We start from the raw sequence: 21,655 nt of genomic DNA on the forward strand, positions 1-21,655 counted from the left end.
TGAGGTAACAGGCTACAGCTGTTGTGTTGCATATATATAGGTTGAATGAGGTAACAGGCTACAGCTGTTGTTGCCTATTATCTAGGTTGAATGGGGTAACAGGCTACAGCTGTTGTTGCCAATTATCTAGGTTGAATGAGGTAACAGGCTACAGCTGTTGTTGCCTATTATCTAGGTTGAATGGGGTAACAGGCTACAGCTGTTGTTGCCTATTATCTAGGTTGAATGAGGTAACAGGCTACAGCTGTTGTTGCCTATTATCTAGGTTGAATGGGGTAACAGGCTACAGCTGTTGTTGCCAATTATCTAGGTTGAATGAGGTAACAGGCTACAGCTGTTGTTGCCTATTATCTACGTTGAATGGGGTAACAGGCTACAGCTGTTGTTGCCTATTATCTAGGTTGAATGGGGTAACAGGCTACAGCTGTTGTTGCCTAATATCTAGGTTGAATGAGGTAACAGGCTACAGCTGTTGTTGCCTATTATCTAGGTTGAATGGGGTAACAGGCTACAGCTGTTGTTGCCAATTATCTAGGTTGAATGGGGTAACAGGCTACAGCTGTTGTTGCCTATTATCTAGGATGAATGAGGTAACAGACTACAGCTGTTGTGCTGCATATATCTAGGTTGAATGAGGTAACAGGCTACAGCTGTTGTTGCCTAATATCTAGGTTGAATGAGGTAACAGGCTACAGCTGTTGTTGCCTATTATCTAGGTTGAATGGGGTAACAGGCTACAGCTGTTGTTGCCAATTATCTAGGTTGAATGGGGTAACAGGCTACAGCTGTTGTTGCCTATTATCTAGGATGAATGAGGTAACAGACTACAGCTGTTGTGCTGCATATATCTAGGTTGAATGAGGTAACAGGCTACAGCTGTTGTTGCCTAATATCTAGGTTGAATGAGGTAACAGGCTACAGCTGTTGTTGCCTAATATCTAGGTTGAATGAGGTAACAGGCTACAGCTGTTGTTACCTATTATCTAGGTTGAATGAGGTAACAGGCTACAGCTGTTGTTGCCTAATATCTAGGTTGAATGAGGTAACAGGCTACAGCTGTTGTTGCCTATTATCTAGGTTGAATGGGGTAACAGGCTACAGCTGTTGTGTTGCATATATCTAGGTTGAATGAGGTAACAGGCTACAGCTGTATATGCATATGTCTAGGTTGAATGAGGTAACAGGCTACAGCTGTTGTGTTGCATATATATAGGTTGAATGAGGTAACAGGCTACAGCTGTTGTTGCCTATTATCTAGGTTGAATGGGGTAACAGGCTACAGCTGTTGTTGCCTATTATCTAGGTTGAATGGGGTAACAGGCTACAGCTGTTGTTGCCTATTATCTAGGTTGAATGAGGTAACAGGCTACAGCTGTTGTTGCCTATTATCTAGGTTGAATGAGGTAACAGGCTACAGCTGTTGTGTTGCATATGTCTAGGTTGAATGAGGTAACAGGCTACAGCTGTTGTGTTGCATATATCTAGGTTGCATGAGGTAACAGGCTACAGCTGTTGTGTTGCATATATCTAGGTTGAATGAGGTAACAGGCTACAGCTGTTGTGTTGCATATGTCTAGGTTGAATGAGGTAAAAGGCTACAGCTGTTGTGTTGCATATGTCTAGGTTGAATGAGGTAACAGGCTACAGCTGTTGTGTTGCATATATATAGGTTGAATGAGGTAACAGGCAACAGCTGTTGTTGCCTATTATCTAGGTTGAATGAGGTAACAGGCTACAGCTGTTGTGTTGCATATGTCTAGGTTGAATGAGGTAAAAGGCTACAGCTGTTGTGTTGCATATGTCTAGGTTGAATGAGGTAACAGGCTACAGCTGTTGTGTTGCATATATATAGGTTGAATGAGGTAACAGGCAACAGCTGTTGTTGCCTATTATCTAGGTTGAATGAGGTAACAGGCTACAGCTGTTGTGTTGCATATGTCTAGGTTGAATGAGGTAAAAGGCTACAGCTGTTGTGTTGCATATGTCTAGGTTGAATGGGGTAACAGGCTACAGCTGTTGTTGCCAATTATCTAGGTTGAATGAGGTAACAGGCTACAGCTGTTGTTGCCTATTATCTAGGTTGAATGGGGTAACAGGCTACAGCTGTTGTTGCCTATTATCTAGGTTGAATGAGGTAACAGGCTACAGCTGTTGTTGCCTATTATCTAGGTTGAATGAGGTAACAGGCTACAGCTGTTGTTGCCTATTATCTAGGTTGAATGGGGTAACAGGCTACAGCTGTTGTTGCCTATTATCTAGGTTGAATGAGGTAACAGGCTACAGCTGTTGTTGCCTAATATCTAGGTTGAATGAGGTAACAGGCTACAACTATTGTTGCGTATTATCTAGGTTGAATGGGGTAACAGGCTACAGCTGTTGTTGCCTAATATCTAGGTTGAATGAGGTAACGGGCTACACAGCTGTTGTTGCCTATTATCTAGGTTGAATGAGGTAACAGGCTACAGCTGTTGTGCTGCATATATCTAGGTTGAATGAGGTAACAGGCTACAGCTGTTGTTGCCTAATATCTAGGTTGAATGAGGTAACAGGCTACAGCTGTTGTTGCCTATTATCTAGGTTGAATGAGGTAACAGGCTACAGCTGTTGTTGCCTATTATCTAGGTTGAATGAGGTAACAGTCTACAGCTGTTGTTGCCTAATATCTAGGTTGAATGAGGTAACAGGCTACAGCTGTTGTTGCCTATTATCTAGGTTGAATGGGGTAACAGGCTACAGCTGTTGTTGCCTAATATCTAGGTTGAATGAGGTAACAGGCTACAGCTGTTGTTGCCTATTATCTAGGTTGAATGAGGTAACAGGCTACAGCTGTTGTTGCCTAATATCTAGGTTGAATGAGGTAACAGGCTACAGCTGTTGTTGCCTATTATCTAGGTTGAATGGGGTAACAGGCTACAGCTGTTGTTGCCTATTATCTAGGTTGAATATAACAGGTGTTACCTTACAGTGAAATGCTTACTTACCAGCCCTTAACCAACCATGCTAATAACCAACAATGCTATAAGAATAAATAAAAATAAAATAAAAAAGTGTTAAGTTAAAAAAAATAGAAAATAAAAGTAACACAATTAAACATCAGCAGTAAAATAACAAGCGAGGCTGTATACAGTGGGGACCGGTACAGAGTCAGTGTGTGGGGGCACCAGTTAGTTGAGGTAATTGAAGTAATATGTACATGTAGGTAGAGTTAAATGGGACTATGCATAGATAATAAACTAAGAGTAGCAGCAGCGTAAAGAGGGGCCTGGGTAGTTCTTTGATTTGCTGTTCATGAGCTATTGTGGTGCCTATAGCTAAGGTTTATTGTATTTTTATTTAACCTTCATTTAACTAGGAAAGTAAGTTAAGAACAAATTCTTATTTACAATGATGGCCTATACCAGCCAAACCCTGACGATGTTGGGCCAAATGTGCGCCCCCTGAATGAGGACTCCCAATCACGGTCAGTTGTGATTCAGCCTGGATTGAATGAGGTGACAGGCTACAGCTGTTGTGTTGCATATATCTAGGTTGAATGAGGTAACAGGCTACAGCTGTATATGCATATGTCTAGGTTGAATGAGGTAACAGGCTACAGCTGTTGTGTTGCATATATATAGGTTGAATGAGGTAACAGGCTACAGCTGTTGTTGCCTATTATCTAGGTTGAATGGGGTAACAGGCTACAGCTGTTGTTGCCTATTATCTAGGTTGAATGGGGTAACAGGCTACAGCTGTTGTGTTGCATATATCTAGGTTGAATGAGGTAACAGGCTACAGCTGTATATGCATATGTCTAGGTTGAATGAGGTAACAGGCTACAGCTGTTGTGTTGCATATATATAGGTTGAATGAGGTAACAGGCTACAGCTGTTGTTGCCTATTATTATCTAGGTTGAATGGGGTAACAGGCTACAGCTGTTGTTGCCTATTATCTAGGTTGAATGGGGTAACAGGCTACAGCTGTTGTTGCCTATTATCTAGGTTGAATGAGGTAACAGGCTACAGCTGTTGTTGCCTATTATCTAGGTTGAATGAGGTAACAGGCTACAGCTGTTGTGTTGCATATGTCTAGGTTGAATGAGGTAACAGGCTACAGCTGTTGTGTTGCATATATCTAGGTTGCATGAGGTAACAGGCTACAGCTGTTGTGTTGCATATATCTAGGTTGAATGAGGTAACAGGCTACAGCTGTTGTGTTGCATATGTCTAGGTTGAATGAGGTAAAAGGCTACAGCTGTTGTGTTGCATATGTCTAGGTTGAATGAGGTAACAGGCTACAGCTGTTGTGTTGCATATATATAGGTTGAATGAGGTAACAGGCAACAGCTGTTGTTGCCTATTATCTAGGTTGAATGAGGTAACAGGCTACAGCTGTTGTGTTGCATATGTCTAGGTTGAATGAGGTAAAAGGCTACAGCTGTTGTGTTGCATATGTCTAGGTTGAATGAGGTAACAGGCTACAGCTGTTGTGTTGCATATATATAGGTTGAATGAGGTAACAGGCTACAGCTGTTGTTGCCTATTATCTAGGTTGAATGAGGTAACAGGCTACAGCTGTTGTGTTGCATATGTCTAGGTTGAATGAGGTAACAGGCTACAGCTGTTGTGTTGCATATATATAGGTTGAATGAGGTAACAGGCAACAGCTGTTGTTGCCTATTATCTAGGTTGAATGGGGTAACAGGCTACAGCTGTTGTTGCCTATTATCTAGGTTGAATGGGGTAGCAGGCTACAGCTGTTGTTGTCTATTATCTAGGTTGAATGAGGTAACAGGCTACAGCTGTTGTGCTGCATATATCTAGGTTGAATGAGGTAACAGGCTACAGCTGTTGTTGCCTAATATCTAGGTTGAATGAGGTAACAGGCTACAGCTGTTGTTGCCTATTATCTAGGTTGAATGAGGTAACAGGCTCCAGCTGTTGTTGCCTAATATCTAGGTTGAATGAGGTAACAGGCTACAGCTGTTGTTGCCAATTATCTAGGTTGAATGAGGTAACAGGCTACAGCTGTTGTTGCCTATTATCTAGGTTGAATGGGGTAACAGGCTACAGCTGTTGTTGCCTATTATCTAGGTTGAATGAGGTAACAGGCTACAGCTGTTGTTGCCTATTATCTAGGTTGAATGAGGTAACAGGCTACAACTATTGTTGCGTATTATCTAGGTTGAATCAGGTAACAGGCTACAGCTGTTGTTGCCTAATATCTAGGTTGAATGAGGTAACAGGCTACAGCTGTTGTTGCCTAATATCTAGGTTGAATGAGGTAACAGGCTACAGCTGTTGTGCTGCATATATCTAGGTTGAATGAGGTAACAGGCTACAGCTGTTGTTGCCTAATATCTAGGTTGAATGAGGTAACAGGCTACAGCTGTTGTTGCCTATTATCTAGGTTGAATGAGGTAACAGGCTACAGCTGTTGTTGCCTATTATCTAGGTTGAATGAGGTAACAGGCTACAGCTGTTGTTGCCTAATATCTAGGTTGAATGACGTAACAGGCTACAGCTGTTGTTGCCTATTATCTAGGTTGAATAGGTAACAGGCTACAGCTGTTGTTGCCTAATATCTAGGTTGAATGAGGTAACAGGCTACAGCTGTTGTTGCCTATTATCTAGGTTGAATGAGGTAACAGGCTACAGCTGTTGTTGCCTATTATCTAGGTTGAATGAGGTAACAGGCTACAGCTGTTGTTGCCTATTATCTAGGTTGAATGGGGTAACAGGCTACAGCTGTTGTTGCCTATTCTAGGTTGAAATCAAATTTGATTTGTCACATGCCAAATATAACAGGTGTTACCTTACAGTGAAATGCTTACTTACCAGCCCTTAACCAACCATGCTAATAACCAACAATGCTATAAGAATAAATAAAAATAAAATAAAAAAGTGTTAAGTTAAAAAAAATAGAAAATAAAAGTAACACAATTAAACATCAGCAGTAAAATAACAAGCGAGGCTGTATACAGTGGGGACCGGTACAGAGTCAGTGTGTGGGGGCACCAGTTAGTTGAGGTAATTGAAGTAATATGTACATGTAGGTAGAGTTAAATGGGACTATGCATAGATAATAAACTAAGAGTAGCAGCAGCGTAAAGAGGGGCCTGGGTAGTTCTTTGATTTGCTGTTCATGAGCTATTGTGGTGCCTATAGCTAAGGTTTATTGTATTTTTTATTTAACCTTCATTTAACTAGGAAAGTAAGTTAAGAACAAATTCTTATTTACAATGATGGCCTATACCAGCCAAACCCTGACGATGTTGGGCCAAATGTGCGCCCCCCCCTATGGGACTCCCAATCACGGTCAGTTGTGATTCAGCCTGGATTGAATGAGGTGACAGGCTACAGCTGTTGTGTTGCATATATCTAGGTTGAATGAGGTAACCGGCTACACCTGTTGTGTTGCATATATCTAGGTTGAATGAGGTAACAGGCTACAGCTGTTGTGCTGCATATATCTAGGTTGAATGAGGTAACAGGCTACAGCTGTTCTACCTACAGTTGAAGTCGGAAGTTTACATACACCTTAGCCAACTACATTTAAACTCAGTTTTCACAATTCCTGACATTTAATCCTAGTAAAAAAATCCCTGTTTTAGGTCAGTTAGGATCACCACTTTAAGAATGTGAAATGTCAGGAAATTAGTAGAGAGTGATTTATTTCAGCTTGTATTTCTTTCATCACATTCCCAGTGGATCAGAAGTTTACATACACTCAATTAGTATTGGGTAGGATTGCCTTTAAATTGTTTAACTGAGTCAAACGTTTCGGGTAGCAATCCACAAGCTTCCCACAATAAATTGGGTGAATTGTGGCCAGTTCCTCTTGACAGATCTGGTGTAACCGAGTCAGGTTTGTATGCCTCCTTGCTCACACACGCTTTTTCAGTTCTGCCCACAAATGTTCTATGGGATTGAGGTGAGGGCGACTCCAATACCTTGACTTTGTTTTGTCCTTAAGCCATTTTGCCACAACTTTGGAAGTATGCTTGGGGTCATTGTCTATTTGGAAGACCCATTTGCGACCAAACTTTAACTTCCTGACTGATGTCTTGAGATGTTGCTGTTGTTCTGGGATTGATTTGCACATTTCACACAAGTACATTCATCTCTAGGAGACAGAACGCGTCTCCTTCCTGAGCGGTATAATGGCTGCATGATCCCATGGTGTTTATACTTGCGTACTATTGTTTGTACAGATGAACGTGGTACCTTCAGGCGTTTGGAAATTTCTCCCAAGGATGAACCAGACTTGTGGATGTCTATAATTTTCTTCCCTGAGGTCTTGGCTGATTTCTTTTGATTTTCCCATGATGTCAAGCAAAGAGGCACTGAGTTTGAAGGTAGTCCTTGACATATATCCACAGGTACACCTCCAATTGACTCAAATTATGTCCATTAGCCTATCAGAAGCTTCTAAAGCCATGACATAATTTTCTGGAATTTTCCAAGCTGTTTAAAGGCACAGTCAACTTAGTGTATGTAAACTTCTGACCAATTGGACTCCAACTTAAATGTATGTTAACATCCGACTTCAACTGTATATATAGGTTGAATGAGGTAACAGGCTACAGCTGTTTTGCCTATATTTAGGTTGAATGAGGTCACAGGCTACAGCTGTTGTGTCGCCTATATGTAGGTTGAAATGTTCTCACAGAACATACTATAGTGACAACACCTTGCAATCATGCTAAGAGTTTTGGTGTAACGGCTAAGGTGTGTGGTTGACAGTCGCTGGATCCAGGTTTGAGTCCTGGTTTGATTTACCCCCCGAATTCCGGCAGTACTCTCTACTGAGAGTCAACCATAATATTGTAACCATGAACACCATGGTTCCAAAGAAACCCCCAAGGATTGTGGTCAAAATACATTTTAAAACATTTAATCATGAGTTATTTCTAAATTATTTAGCTGCTGTACCCTGGGAGCTGATTTATCTAGAGGATGATTTAAATCACGCTACAGAATGTTTTATTGATTTGCTCACTGAGGTCCATCATGCCCCTATAAGAAAGAGTACAGTTGGTGCCCGCCCATCTCCATGGATTGATGATGAACTGGGTGAGGCTTTTTCTCAAAGAAATATGGCAAAAGTTTTAGCAGCCAAGTCAAAATTAGAAATTGATGAACAGAATTATAGAACATTACGTAATTATGCAGTTAAATTGAATCGAAGGGGGAAAAAGTTATTTTACAACAATGCTTTTACTGATTGTAAAAATGATTGTAAAAAGATATGGAACACAGTTAAGGGCTTACTTGGTACATCGATCTCATCACGCCCATCTAGTGTGGAGGTTGACAGGAGAATAATAACAAAACCAGTTGATATTGACAATCAATTTGCAGATTTTTTGCAGATTTTTCACAATCTTTAAACATGATTTAAAAACAATTTAAATATAGTATATAGAAATGTTGTGGGACTATAGTAGATGAAGAATCAATTTAAAAACATTTTTTTTTATATATATATATTTTTTTAGATTGAGTATTTATTGGGTCATTATGCTAGTGTATTATGTATGTTTGTAATAGTGTGTTATATGTGAAAATGTGTTTGTATTATAGATGGTCTTTTAATGGTCCTTCTGTAGCTCAGTTGGTAGAGCATGGCGCTTGTAACGCCAGGGTAGTGGGTTCGATCCCCGGGACCACCCATACGTAGAATGTATGCACGCATGACTGTAAGTCGCTTTGGATAAAAGCGTCTGCTAAATGGCATATATTATTATTATTATTATTATTAATGTTAAGGACTCTTGGAAGATTAGTCCAAATGGAGACTAAAAGAGATCCTAATACAATCAAATCAGAGTTGAAAGTAAATTATTTTCAAACAGGGACTGAAACATACAGTATATTTAGTTCCGATCAATTTCCTTTATGTTTTATAAATGTTTTAGCAGTCGACCCTCTAACACTGGTACCTGAAAGCAAAGTATATTCTTCCTGGAATGTCTAGAAATGACCTCAAAGAAATAACCTCAGATTATCGTTATGAGGTGGTTTGGGTTACCACCTGGTGTTGCCACCGTGTTTTCTTTCCTTGAGTGGAATTTGGAAGATTGATCAATTTAGTTATTTTTTGATTACTCTCTGTCATGTTTCCTCTTCTAGACATGGTTCGAGAGGAACTGCCTGTCTGATGACTGTGCTGCTGACCTGAGACTCCATGGGAAACTACTGATTTCTGGGTAAAAAAACACACTCACACTCTGTTCTTCTGTTTGACCACTCACTTGGTTTATATCTATTCGAGTGTATGTTTTGGACGTGTTTAACTATACTTGTCAGGACCAGAAGTCAGCCACAAGTAGTAAATTTGTGATCAACTGGGGATATTTTGTTGGTCCCCACAAAGTCCAATGCTATTTCTAGGGGGTTTATGGTTATGGTTAGACTTAAAATTAGGGTTAGGGTTAGGAGCTAGGGTTAAGGTTAGGTTTTCGGGTTAGGATAGGGGTTAGGAAAAATAGGATTTTGAATGGGACTAAATTGTGTGTCCCCACAAGTTTAGTTGTACAAGATTGTGTGTGTGTTAGCACGCGTTCTCTTCTGGCCTCTGCTATGAAAGGAGACTGAGGTCATGCTGTACACACTGAGGTGTGGGTGTGGTCAGTGGAACTATGATGTGTGCTCATTGGCTCTTGTTGTCATTGGAAGCCATCCATGCTTTCTCCATATTTAGTGAGGTAGGTCCTTTTCCTCTTGTTGTATGAATCATTGGCAGTGTGGACTTTTGGAAACCAATAGCTGTTGTAATTCAGTGGTTCACTGGTATTACTACTAGTATAACAGCTTAGTTATATATTACTAGTGTCCTTTGCTTGTGTGTGGAGTGAAAATCTCTCATAACTCCATTGTAGTTCTCATAATGACTTATAACTGAGAGTAATACCTTTAGAAAAGAAAGAAAGCTTCTTCTGAATGACCATAATATTCTCTACCAGGCTCCATATCCGCCTCCCTCTAGCCTTGGCAAGAGTGGGGAACGTACGGAACGTCTCACAATCTTTTAACTGATTCTGTCCCTATCAAATCGAAGTAATTATTACATTCCTGCGTCTAGGCTCCACGTGCGGTCCCATCTGGCCCTAGGAGGAGTGAGGAATGTCTCTCTGAACGTGACCATCTCCAACGCAGGGGACGATGCCTACGACACCAACATCTACTTCAACTTCTCCAGAGATGTCTTCTATATCAACTACTGGCAGAAGGTTGGTTGTTGTTCTATTGTAGTTGTAAGTGGGGGCTGTTGTGTGAAAGGTTTCATACATTGATTGGTTGTTCTGTCTTTTCATTCTGCTGTCTCTTCATGACTATTGTTGTGTATGTTTGTTTACATGTTGAACTGTCGGTTGTTTACATTTTAGGACTCATGTCTAGTGTTTCTTTGGTTAGGGGTTGTTACGGTGATGTTCTGAAATTAATACATTTTGGGAAAGTTGAATTAACAGTTGATCAATGTTTACTGTAGGAAATGGAAGATTCCAGCAATCAGGAGGGAATAACCAGAAAGGGAACCCTACAACTGGGTATCCCACAACTGAAAATTCTTTAAAATCTCAGAATTTTGGCTAAGTTTCTAGAATTATACAACTCTAACAAGAGCACAAGACCTAACTAAAATACTCCTCATTCAACAACACCATTCGCTAAGGCTATGTTTCAACAACACCCATACAAACACAACATATACTATATACTTAATGAGTATATACTACATATTATTAGTTGATATTAGTATATTGTAAAAAACGGTATCCTATCAGCTGAGCGTCCTAGTGCTTTGCCTGTCTTCCGGAAGTGGATGCTGTTATGCAACCTCTTGCCTGCTTGTTAGCATAACACATTACTAGCTAGACATTATATGACTTTGGATGTGTTCTTAAATTCAATTTGGCGTTCCGGAGTGCTCTTAGACTGCACTCTGGGCGCAGCGTTTCGCTCTCGGAGCGTTGAGAGTGCAAACTGGACACTCTGGCAGGAGATTAGGGTTCATTCAAGCATTCTGACCTTACAACGACAGTCAAGCACCCAAGATAACTGGCTGACGTTGTCTAACTTGCTAGCTTCTTCCAGACACAAATGAGAGAACACCTCACTCTGACCATTTTACCCACCCTAGCAGAGCTGGTTATCCAGAGCGTTGTTGACTGTAACTGTGCTGCTGGCAACATTTTTTTTTTTTTTTTTGCCAATGTTTACTGACAATGCTAAGAATGACTAAGAATGACAGGAATGATCAAGTCAATAAGCGTTGGTTTTGATAGCATATTGGTACTATACTGGCAAGCTTGATATATTCGTAGCCAACTAATGTTAGTTAGCTAGCTAACATACAGGTACATACTGCTGTAATGATATGCTATGTGGTTTGTACGGATTGTGTGGCTAACAAATTGTCAGCCAATATAACGTGTAAGGTAACTTATTTGAAAAGTCACTACTTTATTACATTGCTCAACATTTTCTTCACAATTGTCATAATTAGTTAAAGCAATGCATTTGTGTCCGCTCTCGTTGGACTTACGCCATTTTCTCCAAATCTGAAAACGATGTGAAGCCATGCCCATTTTTGGAAGAATTGCCTTATGGGCCCTAAAAGCACGGAACTAATGTCCACTGCTTGTGTACTTCTCATTTTGGTAAATGTAGTACAACATCCAGAAACTTTTGGCATGCAAACTACAGTGGGGCAAAAAATGTATTTAGTCAGCCACCAATTGTGCAAGTTCTCTCACTTAAAAAGATGAGAGGCCTGTAATTGTCATCATAGCTACACTTCAACTATGACAGACAACATGAGAAAAAAAATCCAGAAAATCACATTGTAGAATTTTTTTATTAATTAATTTGCAAATTATGGTGGAAAATAAGTATTTGGTCACCTACAAACAAGCAAGATTTCTGGCTCTCACAGACTTCTTCTTTAAGAGGCTCCTCTGTCCTCCACTCGTTACCTGTATTAACGGCACCTGTTTGAACTTGTTATCAGTATAAAAGACACCTGTCCACAACCTCAAACAGTCACACTCCAAACTCCACTATGGCCAAGACCAAAGAGCTGTCAAAGGACACCAGAAACAAAATTGTAGACCTGCACCAGGCTGGGAAGACTGAATCTGCAATAGGTAAGCAGCTTGGTTTGAAGAAATCATCTGTGGGAGCAATTATTAGGAAATGGAAGACATACAAGATGACTGATAATCTCCCTCGATCTGGGGCTCCACGCAAGATCTCACCCCGTGGGGTCAAAATGATCACAACGTCCCCTTGCTTAAGCCAGTACATGTCCAGGCGCGTCTGAAGTTTGCTAGAGAGCATTTGGATGATCCAGAAGAAGAATGGGAGAATGTCATATGGTCAGATGAAACCAAAATATAACTTTTTGGTAAAAACTCAACTCGTCGTGTTTGGAGGACAAAGAATGCTGAGTTGCATCCAAAGAACACCATACCTACTGTGAAGCATGGGGGTGGAAACATGCTTTGGGGCTGTTTTTCTGCAAAGGGACCAGGACGACTGATCCGTGTAAAGGAAAGAATGAATGGGCTGGGTCTTTCAGCATGACAATGATCCCAAACACACCGCCCGGGCAATGAAGGAGTGGCTTCGTAAGAAGCATTTCAAGGTCCTGGAGTGGCCTAGCCAGTCTTCAGATCTCAGCCCCAGAGAAAATCTTTGGAGGGAGTTGAAAGTCCGTGTTGCCCAGCAACAGCCCCAAAACATCACTGCTCTAGAGGAGTGATGAAGGAATGGGCCAAAATACCAACAACAGTTTGTGAAAACCTTGTGAAGACTTACAGAAAATGTTTGACCTCTGTCATTGCCAACAAAGGGTATATAACAAAGTATTGAGATAAACCTTTGTTATTGTCCAAATACTTATTTTCCACCATAATTTGCAAATAAATAAATTAAAAATCCTACAATGTGATTTTCTGGATTTTTTTCTCATTTTGTCTGTCATAGTTGCAGGCCTCATCTTTTTAAGTGGGAGAACTTGCACAATTGGTGGCTGACTAAATACTTTTTTGCCCCACTGTATATACATACTATGACCAATAAGCATACTATATACTCAATTTATATCACAAATAGTATGGTTAGTGCGGTAATAGTATGGTTAGTGAGTATTCAAACACAGCTTATACGTTATGACGTGAAACGTATTTGAGACAGTATTTTCCAGCATTCATAGTATATCTGATTGTGAACCTCCACATTTAAGCCCAGACTTTTTCCCCGAAACTGTAACTGTAAATGTGTTTCCCAGAAGAGGGGGCGGGCGTTGGCTCTAGGCTAGAGGTTAGGTTAGTGTGCTGTCTGTCTGTCAAAGCATTGGCTAGAGAAACATGGCATCTTACTCAGGTCTGACTAGGTCTGTCTGCTGTTATCCTATGTAACAACAATAGTCAGAGAGCAGACAGACCTAGACAGACCTGAGTAAGATGCCATGTTTCTCTAGCCAATGCTTTCTCTACACCAATCCAATTACTTTTAATTCCATGATGGGGATTGTGAAACTGTATGAAAGGGTAGTGTGCACATGTATGGAAGGGAAGTGTGCTTGTGAATGGAAGGTGAGTGGACAATGGGGACACAGCCTCAGTTTTTGTAAGGCCAGCAGAACAGACCTAATCATACCCGGGAGAGATGCCATGTCAGTCAAAGCTTAGGAAAGAGGGAGGGCAGGAGGGATGGACATTGAATATAAATTCAATCTAATATGCACAATAATATTTGACCTAAAATATTGCAAAAATAATATTTTAAGAGTTTTCGTTTCACCTGGCTAATTGAATGAACTATTAACTTCAGGTTTAGTATTGGTTTACCTCCTGTAACAGACTCTTTCTTTGTCTGGGAAGCTAATAGGTTGAGGTAGTCTGTTTAAGTGTGTAGAATACAGTATGCTAGTATGGGTATTCCAGCACAGCTTATGTTTCCTACAGTCGTCAGACTAAGGCTGTTGCTGTGTGTGAGACTCCTCCAGACCTGGGTTTAAATACCTTTGAACTGATCTCAAATACTTTATAATAGATAATGTATATTAGCTTTACTTGATTGAGCTTGCCTGTTGCAATGGAGCCAATTGAACAGTCCATAAAGTGCAAACCCCACAACACCTGGCACTCAAGGCAAAGTATTTTAAATATTTAAAATAATATTTGAACGCAGGTCTGGCTGTGAGAGAATCCTGTGTCCTCTTTTAATAATGTTCCCTTCCTGTCTGTGACTTCCTGGTCCCGCTGATCTCTCTAACTAGCAGCTTCTTAAACTTCTTCGGGATCGGTGTCCCATCCATAGGACGGTTGAGCTAATGCGATCAGCATGAAGTTGTAAGTAGGAAGAAAATTTCCACGGACATATCTGATATTGATGGAAAGCTTAAATTATTGTTAATCTAACTGCACTGTCCAATTCACAGTAGCTATTACAGTGAAAGAATACCATGCTATTGTTTGAGGAGAGTGCAAAATGTTGAACATGAAAAGTTGTTAATAAACAAATTAGGCAAATCTGTGCAATCTTGATCCAAAATTTGAACAGAAATTCATTGGATCAGTCTAAAACCTTGCACGTACACTGCTGCCATCTAGTGGCCAAAATCTAAATTGCTCAAATAATGCATTATGGCCTTTCTCTCATCAAAGATGATGGTACAAAAAACATACAAAAGAAAGTTTTTTTCTTCTTCTTTGTATTATCTTTTACCAGATCTATTGTGTTATATTCTCCTACATTCATTTCACATTTCCACAAACTTCAAAGTGTTTCCTTTCAAATGGCGCCAAGAATATGAATATCCTTGATCAGGGCCTGAGCTACAGGCAGTTCGATTTGGGTTCGATTTTTAGAAGAAAATTGAAAAAAGGGGCAGAGATTAATGAGTATTTACTACATACTATATACTTTTAGTTAATTTTAGAATACTGTAAATGAACAATATCCTTTCAGTTAAGCATACTAGCTCTTTGTCTGTCTACTGGAAGTTGATACGGTTGCTTTGCAAATTCTTGCTATCGGAGCGTACACTGGATGCTCGGGCCGAGGAGTAGGGTTGATTTGAGCGTTCTGACCTTACAACGGCAGTCAAGCACCCAAGCTAACGTTGGCTAGCTTGCTAGCTACTTCCAGACACAAATGAGACAACTCACCCTAGAGCTGCACTTTTCATGTTATCCAGAGTTGGTTACTGTAACTGTGCTGCTGGCAACAATTTAATTACGTTTTTTGCCGACGTATACTGACACCGGCCACATTCAACGGGTGTTGAGCGCTCGTGAATTCATTCATCGGAGTGTACCAGAGCGAAGAATAGAGTCCTCTGAAATCGGAATAGATAGCCAGAGAATTTACGAAAGCACCCAAATGTCCATTGAGAACACCCAACAACGATACCATTTAGCTAAGCAAATAATGATGGAAATAATCAAGTCAATTAACATTGGGTAGTTAGATAGCCTATAGTTAAAATATTGGCAAGTTTGATGTATACGTAGCCAACTAACGTTAGGTAGCTAGCTAAAGACATACCTGTACATACTGCTGTAATGATATGTGATGTGGTTCGTAAGGACACCGTAGCTAATAAATTGTCAGCCAACATAATTTTATTACATTGCTCAACATTTTCTTCAAGTTTGTCATAATTAGTTAAAGCAATGAATTTGTATCTGCTCTCGTACTTCGGCTGCATATTTTCCTCCATTTTCTTGAAAATCTGAAAATGCTGTGAAGCCACGCCCATTTCCTGAAGAATTGCCCTAAATAACGGAAATAGTGTCCTCTGCGTGTATACTTCATATTTTGGCGAATTTAGTACGACAACTGGGAACTTATGGGTTATTAATGACATAAATACTATGACCAATAATTATACTATATACTCAATTCACATCACAAATAGTACGGTTAGTGTGAGTATTCAAACACAGCTATTGACTTTTGTAATTGCTTCTGCCTGCTGGTAGAATTCAGGGGTGTTTATGTGACCTCTCTCTGCTCTGCAAGGGTTCTGTTAGGGTCAGCTCCCGCTCCTCCTCTGAGGCTCTTTCTCACTCTGTGTGTGCCTGTGTGTGCGGTGTGTGTGGAGCTGAGTGTGAACTCCCGTTCCCCCTGATTTTAAGAGTGGTGGTCTGGTTATCTCTCTGTTGTTCTTGCAACCAGAGCTGTTTGAAAACCAGGGAGGTGAATTAGTTTCAGAAGCTCAGAGTGGGGTTGGCACTTTTATGACTATACTCTTGGTTCCATTGCACCAGGCAAGCACAATTAAGCCCAGCGGAAGTATTATGCATTTTTTCAAATAGTATTTGAATGTAGGTCTGTCGTCACACTGCCACACACAGACGCACAGGAGCCTGGGTTATGAGGTGGAGGTGGGTGGTGGGCTTATTTGTACTTTTTTGTGGGAGCACAGGGTTTGTGTTTTGGAATCTTATGTTCATCATGACAGGTCCGGGGTTTGTGATAGTCAGAACCTCTGCTACAGGCTGTTGTGGTAAAGTAAGAAGTAAACAAACGCCTATAGCAGAGGTTCTGGCTATAAACATTGTGTGGGACCAGGCTGGTGTGGTACTAGTTTGAGGACATGTAACCAGAGCAATGTTGTGATTTAGAGAACCATTTCTGCCAAGTCCTGCTGTGGCAAGCTCATATCAAAGTCTAAATACGGAAAGTTTTTTTAACTGAACTAAATACACAGAATAAAAACACTCAAGCCTTAGCCAATTAGAGTCTTTGGCATGAATTTTAAACATTTATTTAACCTTTATTTTACTAGGCAAGTCAGTTGAGAACAAATTCTTATTTACAATCACGGCCTACCAAAAGGCAAAAGGCCTCCTGCGGGGACTGGGATTAAACATTTAAAATAAAATAAAAATATAGGACAGAAGACACATCGCGACAAGAGAGACACCACAACATTACATTAACAGAGACCTAAGACAACAACATAGCATGGCGGCAACACATGGCAACACAACATGACAACATGGTAGCAGCACAAAACATGGCACAGACAACAGCACAAAGGGCAGAAGGTAGAGACAACAATACATCACGCAAAGCAGTCACAACTGTCAGTAAGAGTGTCCATGATTGTGTCTTTGAATGAAGAGATAAAACTGTCCAGTTTGAGTGTTTGTTGCAGCTCGTTCCAGTCGCTAGCTGCAGCAAATTGAAAATAGAAGCGACTGGTTTGGGTGTGTGGTTTGGGGATACAATAATGAAAACGACATGGGGGAAAACACCAGTGAAAGATTGAGAGAGAGCGATGAACAAACAGACAGTAGTCCTCTATTCCCTAGTCTCCCCACAGAGAAAGGAAAGCCACAGAGAAAGGAAAGCTCTGCTCTGTTATCTCTCAAGGCCCTGCCAGGTGAGTGATGGGGAATCAGGCTACCCCCCTCTCTGAAATCAATTCAAAGTGCCTTATTGGCACGGGAAACATATGTTTACATTGCCAAAGCAAGTGAAATAAACAAATAAATATAGGTTGTATTTACGGTGCTGTTTGTGCTCCTCTGGGTGCCCTTTTGTCATAGCAACGGGCCACACATCTTGCTGCTCTGATTGCACATTGTGGTATTTCGCCTAACATATATAGGAATTTATCAATATTGGATTTGTTTTCAAATTCTTTGTGGTTCTGTGTGATCTGTAGAAAATATGTCTCTAATGTGGTCAAACATTTGGTAGGAAGTGCAGCTCAGTTTCCTGTCTTCTCTTGAGAGCCAGGTCTGCCTATGTTGGTCTCTTCAATAGCAAGGCTATGCTCACTGAATATGTACATAGTCAAGGATTTTTGCTATGTTAGCTGATTTATTGAAGACTAAGGGCACAGCCCCACACTAACCCCCACCCGGACCTGGAGCTGGGGAACTGCTGATTAAGGAGAGCAGGGTGTCGAAGGAGGAGGGGAGGCAGGACGATAGGTGTGTGGAGTGATTTTCTGTTTCCTCGTAAATGTGTTAGCAGAGCAGGGAAATCCTAATGACTGGTAATGGTTGGTAGGTGCTATGGCAAGACGAGGAGGACGAGAATTTGTAATAGTGATAGTTGTATGCATTTGTTTTCCCTCATAATTATGTGAGCAGAGGAGGGAGAGGTAATATGCAGCATACAGTATCTTTAATCTCCCTGGTAAATATGCAGCATATCCAGGAGTTACGAGTCTAGGTAAAATCCACATGACATTAGATATCACTGTAGTTCCCTATTGAATACTGTAACCAGGTCACTCCCTATTGAATACTGTAACCAGGTCACTCCCTATTGAATACTGTAACCAGGTCACTCCCTATTGAATACTGTAACCAGGTCACTCCCTATTGAATACTGTAACCAGGTCACTCCCTATTGAATACTGTAACCAGGGCACTCCCTATTGAATACTGTAACCAGGGCACTCCCTATTGAATACTGTAACCAGGTCACTCCCTACTGAATACTGTAACCAGGTCACTCCCTAGTGAACTGGTTACAGTATTCAATATCTAATGAATACTGTAACCAGTTCGCTCCCTATTGACATTTTTTTATTTTTTTATTTTTTTATTTCACCTTTATTTAACCAGGTAGGCAAGTTGAGAACAAGTTCTCATTTACAATTGCGACCTGGCCAAGATAAAGCAAAGCAATTCAACACATACAATGACACAGAGTTACACATGGAGTAAAACAAACATACAGTCAATAATACAGTAGAAACAAGTCTATATACGATGTGAGCAAATGAGGTGAGATAAGAGAGGTAAAGGCAAAAAAAGGCCATGGTGGCAAAGTAAATACAATATAGCAAGTAAAACAGTGGAATGGTAGATTTGCAGTGGAAGAATATGCAAAGTAGAAATACAAATAATGGGGTGCAAAGGAGCAAAATAAATAAATACATAAAATAAATACAGTAGGGAAAGAGGTAGTTGTTTGGGCTAAATTATAGATGGGCTATGTACAGGTGCAGTAATCTGTGAGCTGCTCTGGCAGCTGGTGCTTAAAGCTAGTGAGGGAGATAAGTGTTTCCAGTTTCAGAGATTTTTGTAGTTCGTTCCAGTCATTGGCAGCAGCGAACTGGAAGGAGAGGCGGCCAAAGAAAGAATTGGTTTTGGGGCTGACCAGAGAGATATACCTGCTGGAGCGCGTGCTACAGGTGGGTGATGCTATGGTGACCAGGGAGCTGAGATAAGGGGGGACTTTACCTAGCAGGGTCTTGTAGATGACATGGAGCCAGTGGGTTTGACGACGAGTATGAAGCGAGGGCCAGCCAACGAGAGCGTACAGGTCGCAATGGTGGGTAGTACATGGGGCTTTGGTGACAAAACGGATGGCACTGTGATAGACCGCATCCAATTTGTTGAGTAGAGGGTTGGAAGCTATTTTGTAAATGACATCGCCGAAGTTGAGGATTGGTAGGATGGTCAGTTTTACAAGGGTATAGCATGAGTGAAGGATGCTTTGTTTCAGAGAAATAGGAAGCCAATTCTAGATTTAACTTTGGATTGGAGATGTTTGATGTGCGTCTGGAAGGAGAGTTTACAGTCTAACCAGACACCTAGGTATTTGTAGTTGTCCACGTATTCTAAGTCAGAGCCGTCCAGAGTAGTGATGTTGGACAGGCGGGCAGGTGCAGGCAGCGATCGGTTGAAGAGCAGGTATTTAGTTTTACTTGTATTTAAGAGCAATTGGAGACCACGGAAGGAGAGTTGTATGGCATTGAAGCTCGTCTGGAGGGTTGTTAACACAGTGTCCAAAGAAGGGCCAGAAGTATACAGAATGGTGTCGTCTGCGTAGAGGTGGATCAGAGACTCACCAGCAGCAAGAGCGACATCATTGATGTATACAGAGAAGAGAGTCGGTCCAAGAATTTAAACCCTGTGGCACCCCCATAGAGACTGCCAGAGGTCCGGACAACAGACCCTCCGATTTGACACACTGAACTCTATCAGAGAAGTATTTGGTGAACCAGGCTAGGCAATGTGGTGATTGACAGAGACGAAAGCCTTGGCCAGATCAATGAATACGGCTGCACAGTAATGTTTCTTATCGATGGCGGTCAAGATATCGTTTAGGACCTTGAGCGTGGCTGAGGTGCACCCATGACCAGCTCTGAAACCTGATTGCATAGCATAGAAGGTATGGTGAGATTCGAAATGGTCGGTAATCTGTTTGTCGTCTTGGCTTTCGAAGACCTTAGAAAGGCAGGGTAGGATAGATATTGGTCTGTAGCAGTTTGGGTCAAGAGTGCCCCCTCCCCTTTGAAGATGGGGGTGACCGCAGCTGTTTTCCAATCTTTGGGAATCTCAGACGACACGAAAGAGAGGTTGAACAGGCTAGTACTATTACTGTGGCAACAATTTCAGCAGATAATTTTAGAAAGGAATACTGTAACCAGGTCACTCCCTATTGAATACTGTAACCAGGTCACTCCCGATTGAATGCTGTGGTGGCAGGTAGCCTAGCAGTTAGAGCGTTGGGCCAGTAACCAAAAGGTTGCTGGATTGAATCCCAGAGCTGACTAGGTAAAATTCTGTCGTTCTGCCCCTGAACAAGGCAGTTAACCCACTGGTCCTCGTTAGACCGTCATTGTAAATAAGAATTTGTTCTTAACTGACTTGCCAAGTTAAATTTAAAAAATGTTTTACTGTAACCAGTTAATTTAGGACTTTTCCAAACTGACAATAACAATAGTATTTTAAAATATTAAGACCTGCGTTAGGGTTCACTGCAGGCATAAATTAAGACATTTGTCATATATATGTTCAGAACTTTTGTGAAATAGCACAGTTACAAGTAGAAATCAAACTGAATGGACATCAGAAATAGGGTAAGGACTAAAAACAAACAGAAAATAGCTATTGTGACTGTGAATGTATAGTGTGTATAAGATGTTTAGATGTATAGATTGAAGGTAAAAGCCGAAGTGTTTATTAGTTTACTCCAATTGGGGGATCGGTGGTAGGGTTTGCGGGGAATAACAATAAAGGTATATTCTTTAAAAAAGTATGTATGTCTATATAGGTATGTGTGTGTATATGTATGCATGTGTGTATGGATATATACAGTGGGGAGAACATCAATAATATGCCATTTATATCCATAAATCTCTGTTTACAATGACGACATTTCAAAAAATGCTACTCAAATGTCAGGAGAAATGATGATAGCTCCGACAGATAACGTCAGATAACAAGCAATAAACATGACTAAATATACATGTTCTACATACAATTACAAAGATACACTTCTTCTTAACTTCCTGACTGATGTCTTGACATGTTGCTTCAATATATCCACATAATTTTCCTCCCTCATGAAGCCATCTATTTTGTGAAGTGCACCAGTCCCTCTTGCAGCAAAGCACCCCCACAACAGGATGATGCCCCCCCGTGCTTCACGGTTGGGATGGTGTTCTTTGGCTAGCAAGCCTCCTCCCTTTTTCTTCGAAACATAACGATGGTCATCATGGCCAAACAGTTACATTTTTGTTTCATCAGACCAGAAGACATTTCTCCAAAAAGTATGATCTTTGTCCCCATGTACCATTGCAAACCGTAGTCTGGCTTTTTAATGCCGCTTTTGGAGCAGTGGCTTCTTCCTTGCTTAGTGGCCTTTCGGGTTATGTCGATTATAGGACACGTTTTACTGTGGA

At 40.9% G+C, this 21,655-nt stretch overlaps 1 protein-coding gene across 1 annotated transcript in view; it reads left to right on the forward strand.

Moving 5' to 3' along the window:
• Positions 1–21,655, forward strand: part of LOC118378207 (integrin alpha-9-like) — a 185,405-nt gene that overhangs the window by 117,160 nt on the left and 46,590 nt on the right. The window contains 2 exon segments of the mRNA XM_052470796.1: positions 9,115–9,191; positions 10,067–10,214. Coding sequence (XP_052326756.1) covers positions 9,115–9,191; positions 10,067–10,214 — 225 coding nt within the window.

This window comes from Oncorhynchus keta, chromosome 2 (assembly GCF_023373465.1).
Source record: "Oncorhynchus keta strain PuntledgeMale-10-30-2019 chromosome 2, Oket_V2, whole genome shotgun sequence".
NCBI lineage: Eukaryota > Metazoa > Chordata > Actinopteri > Salmoniformes > Salmonidae > Oncorhynchus > Oncorhynchus keta.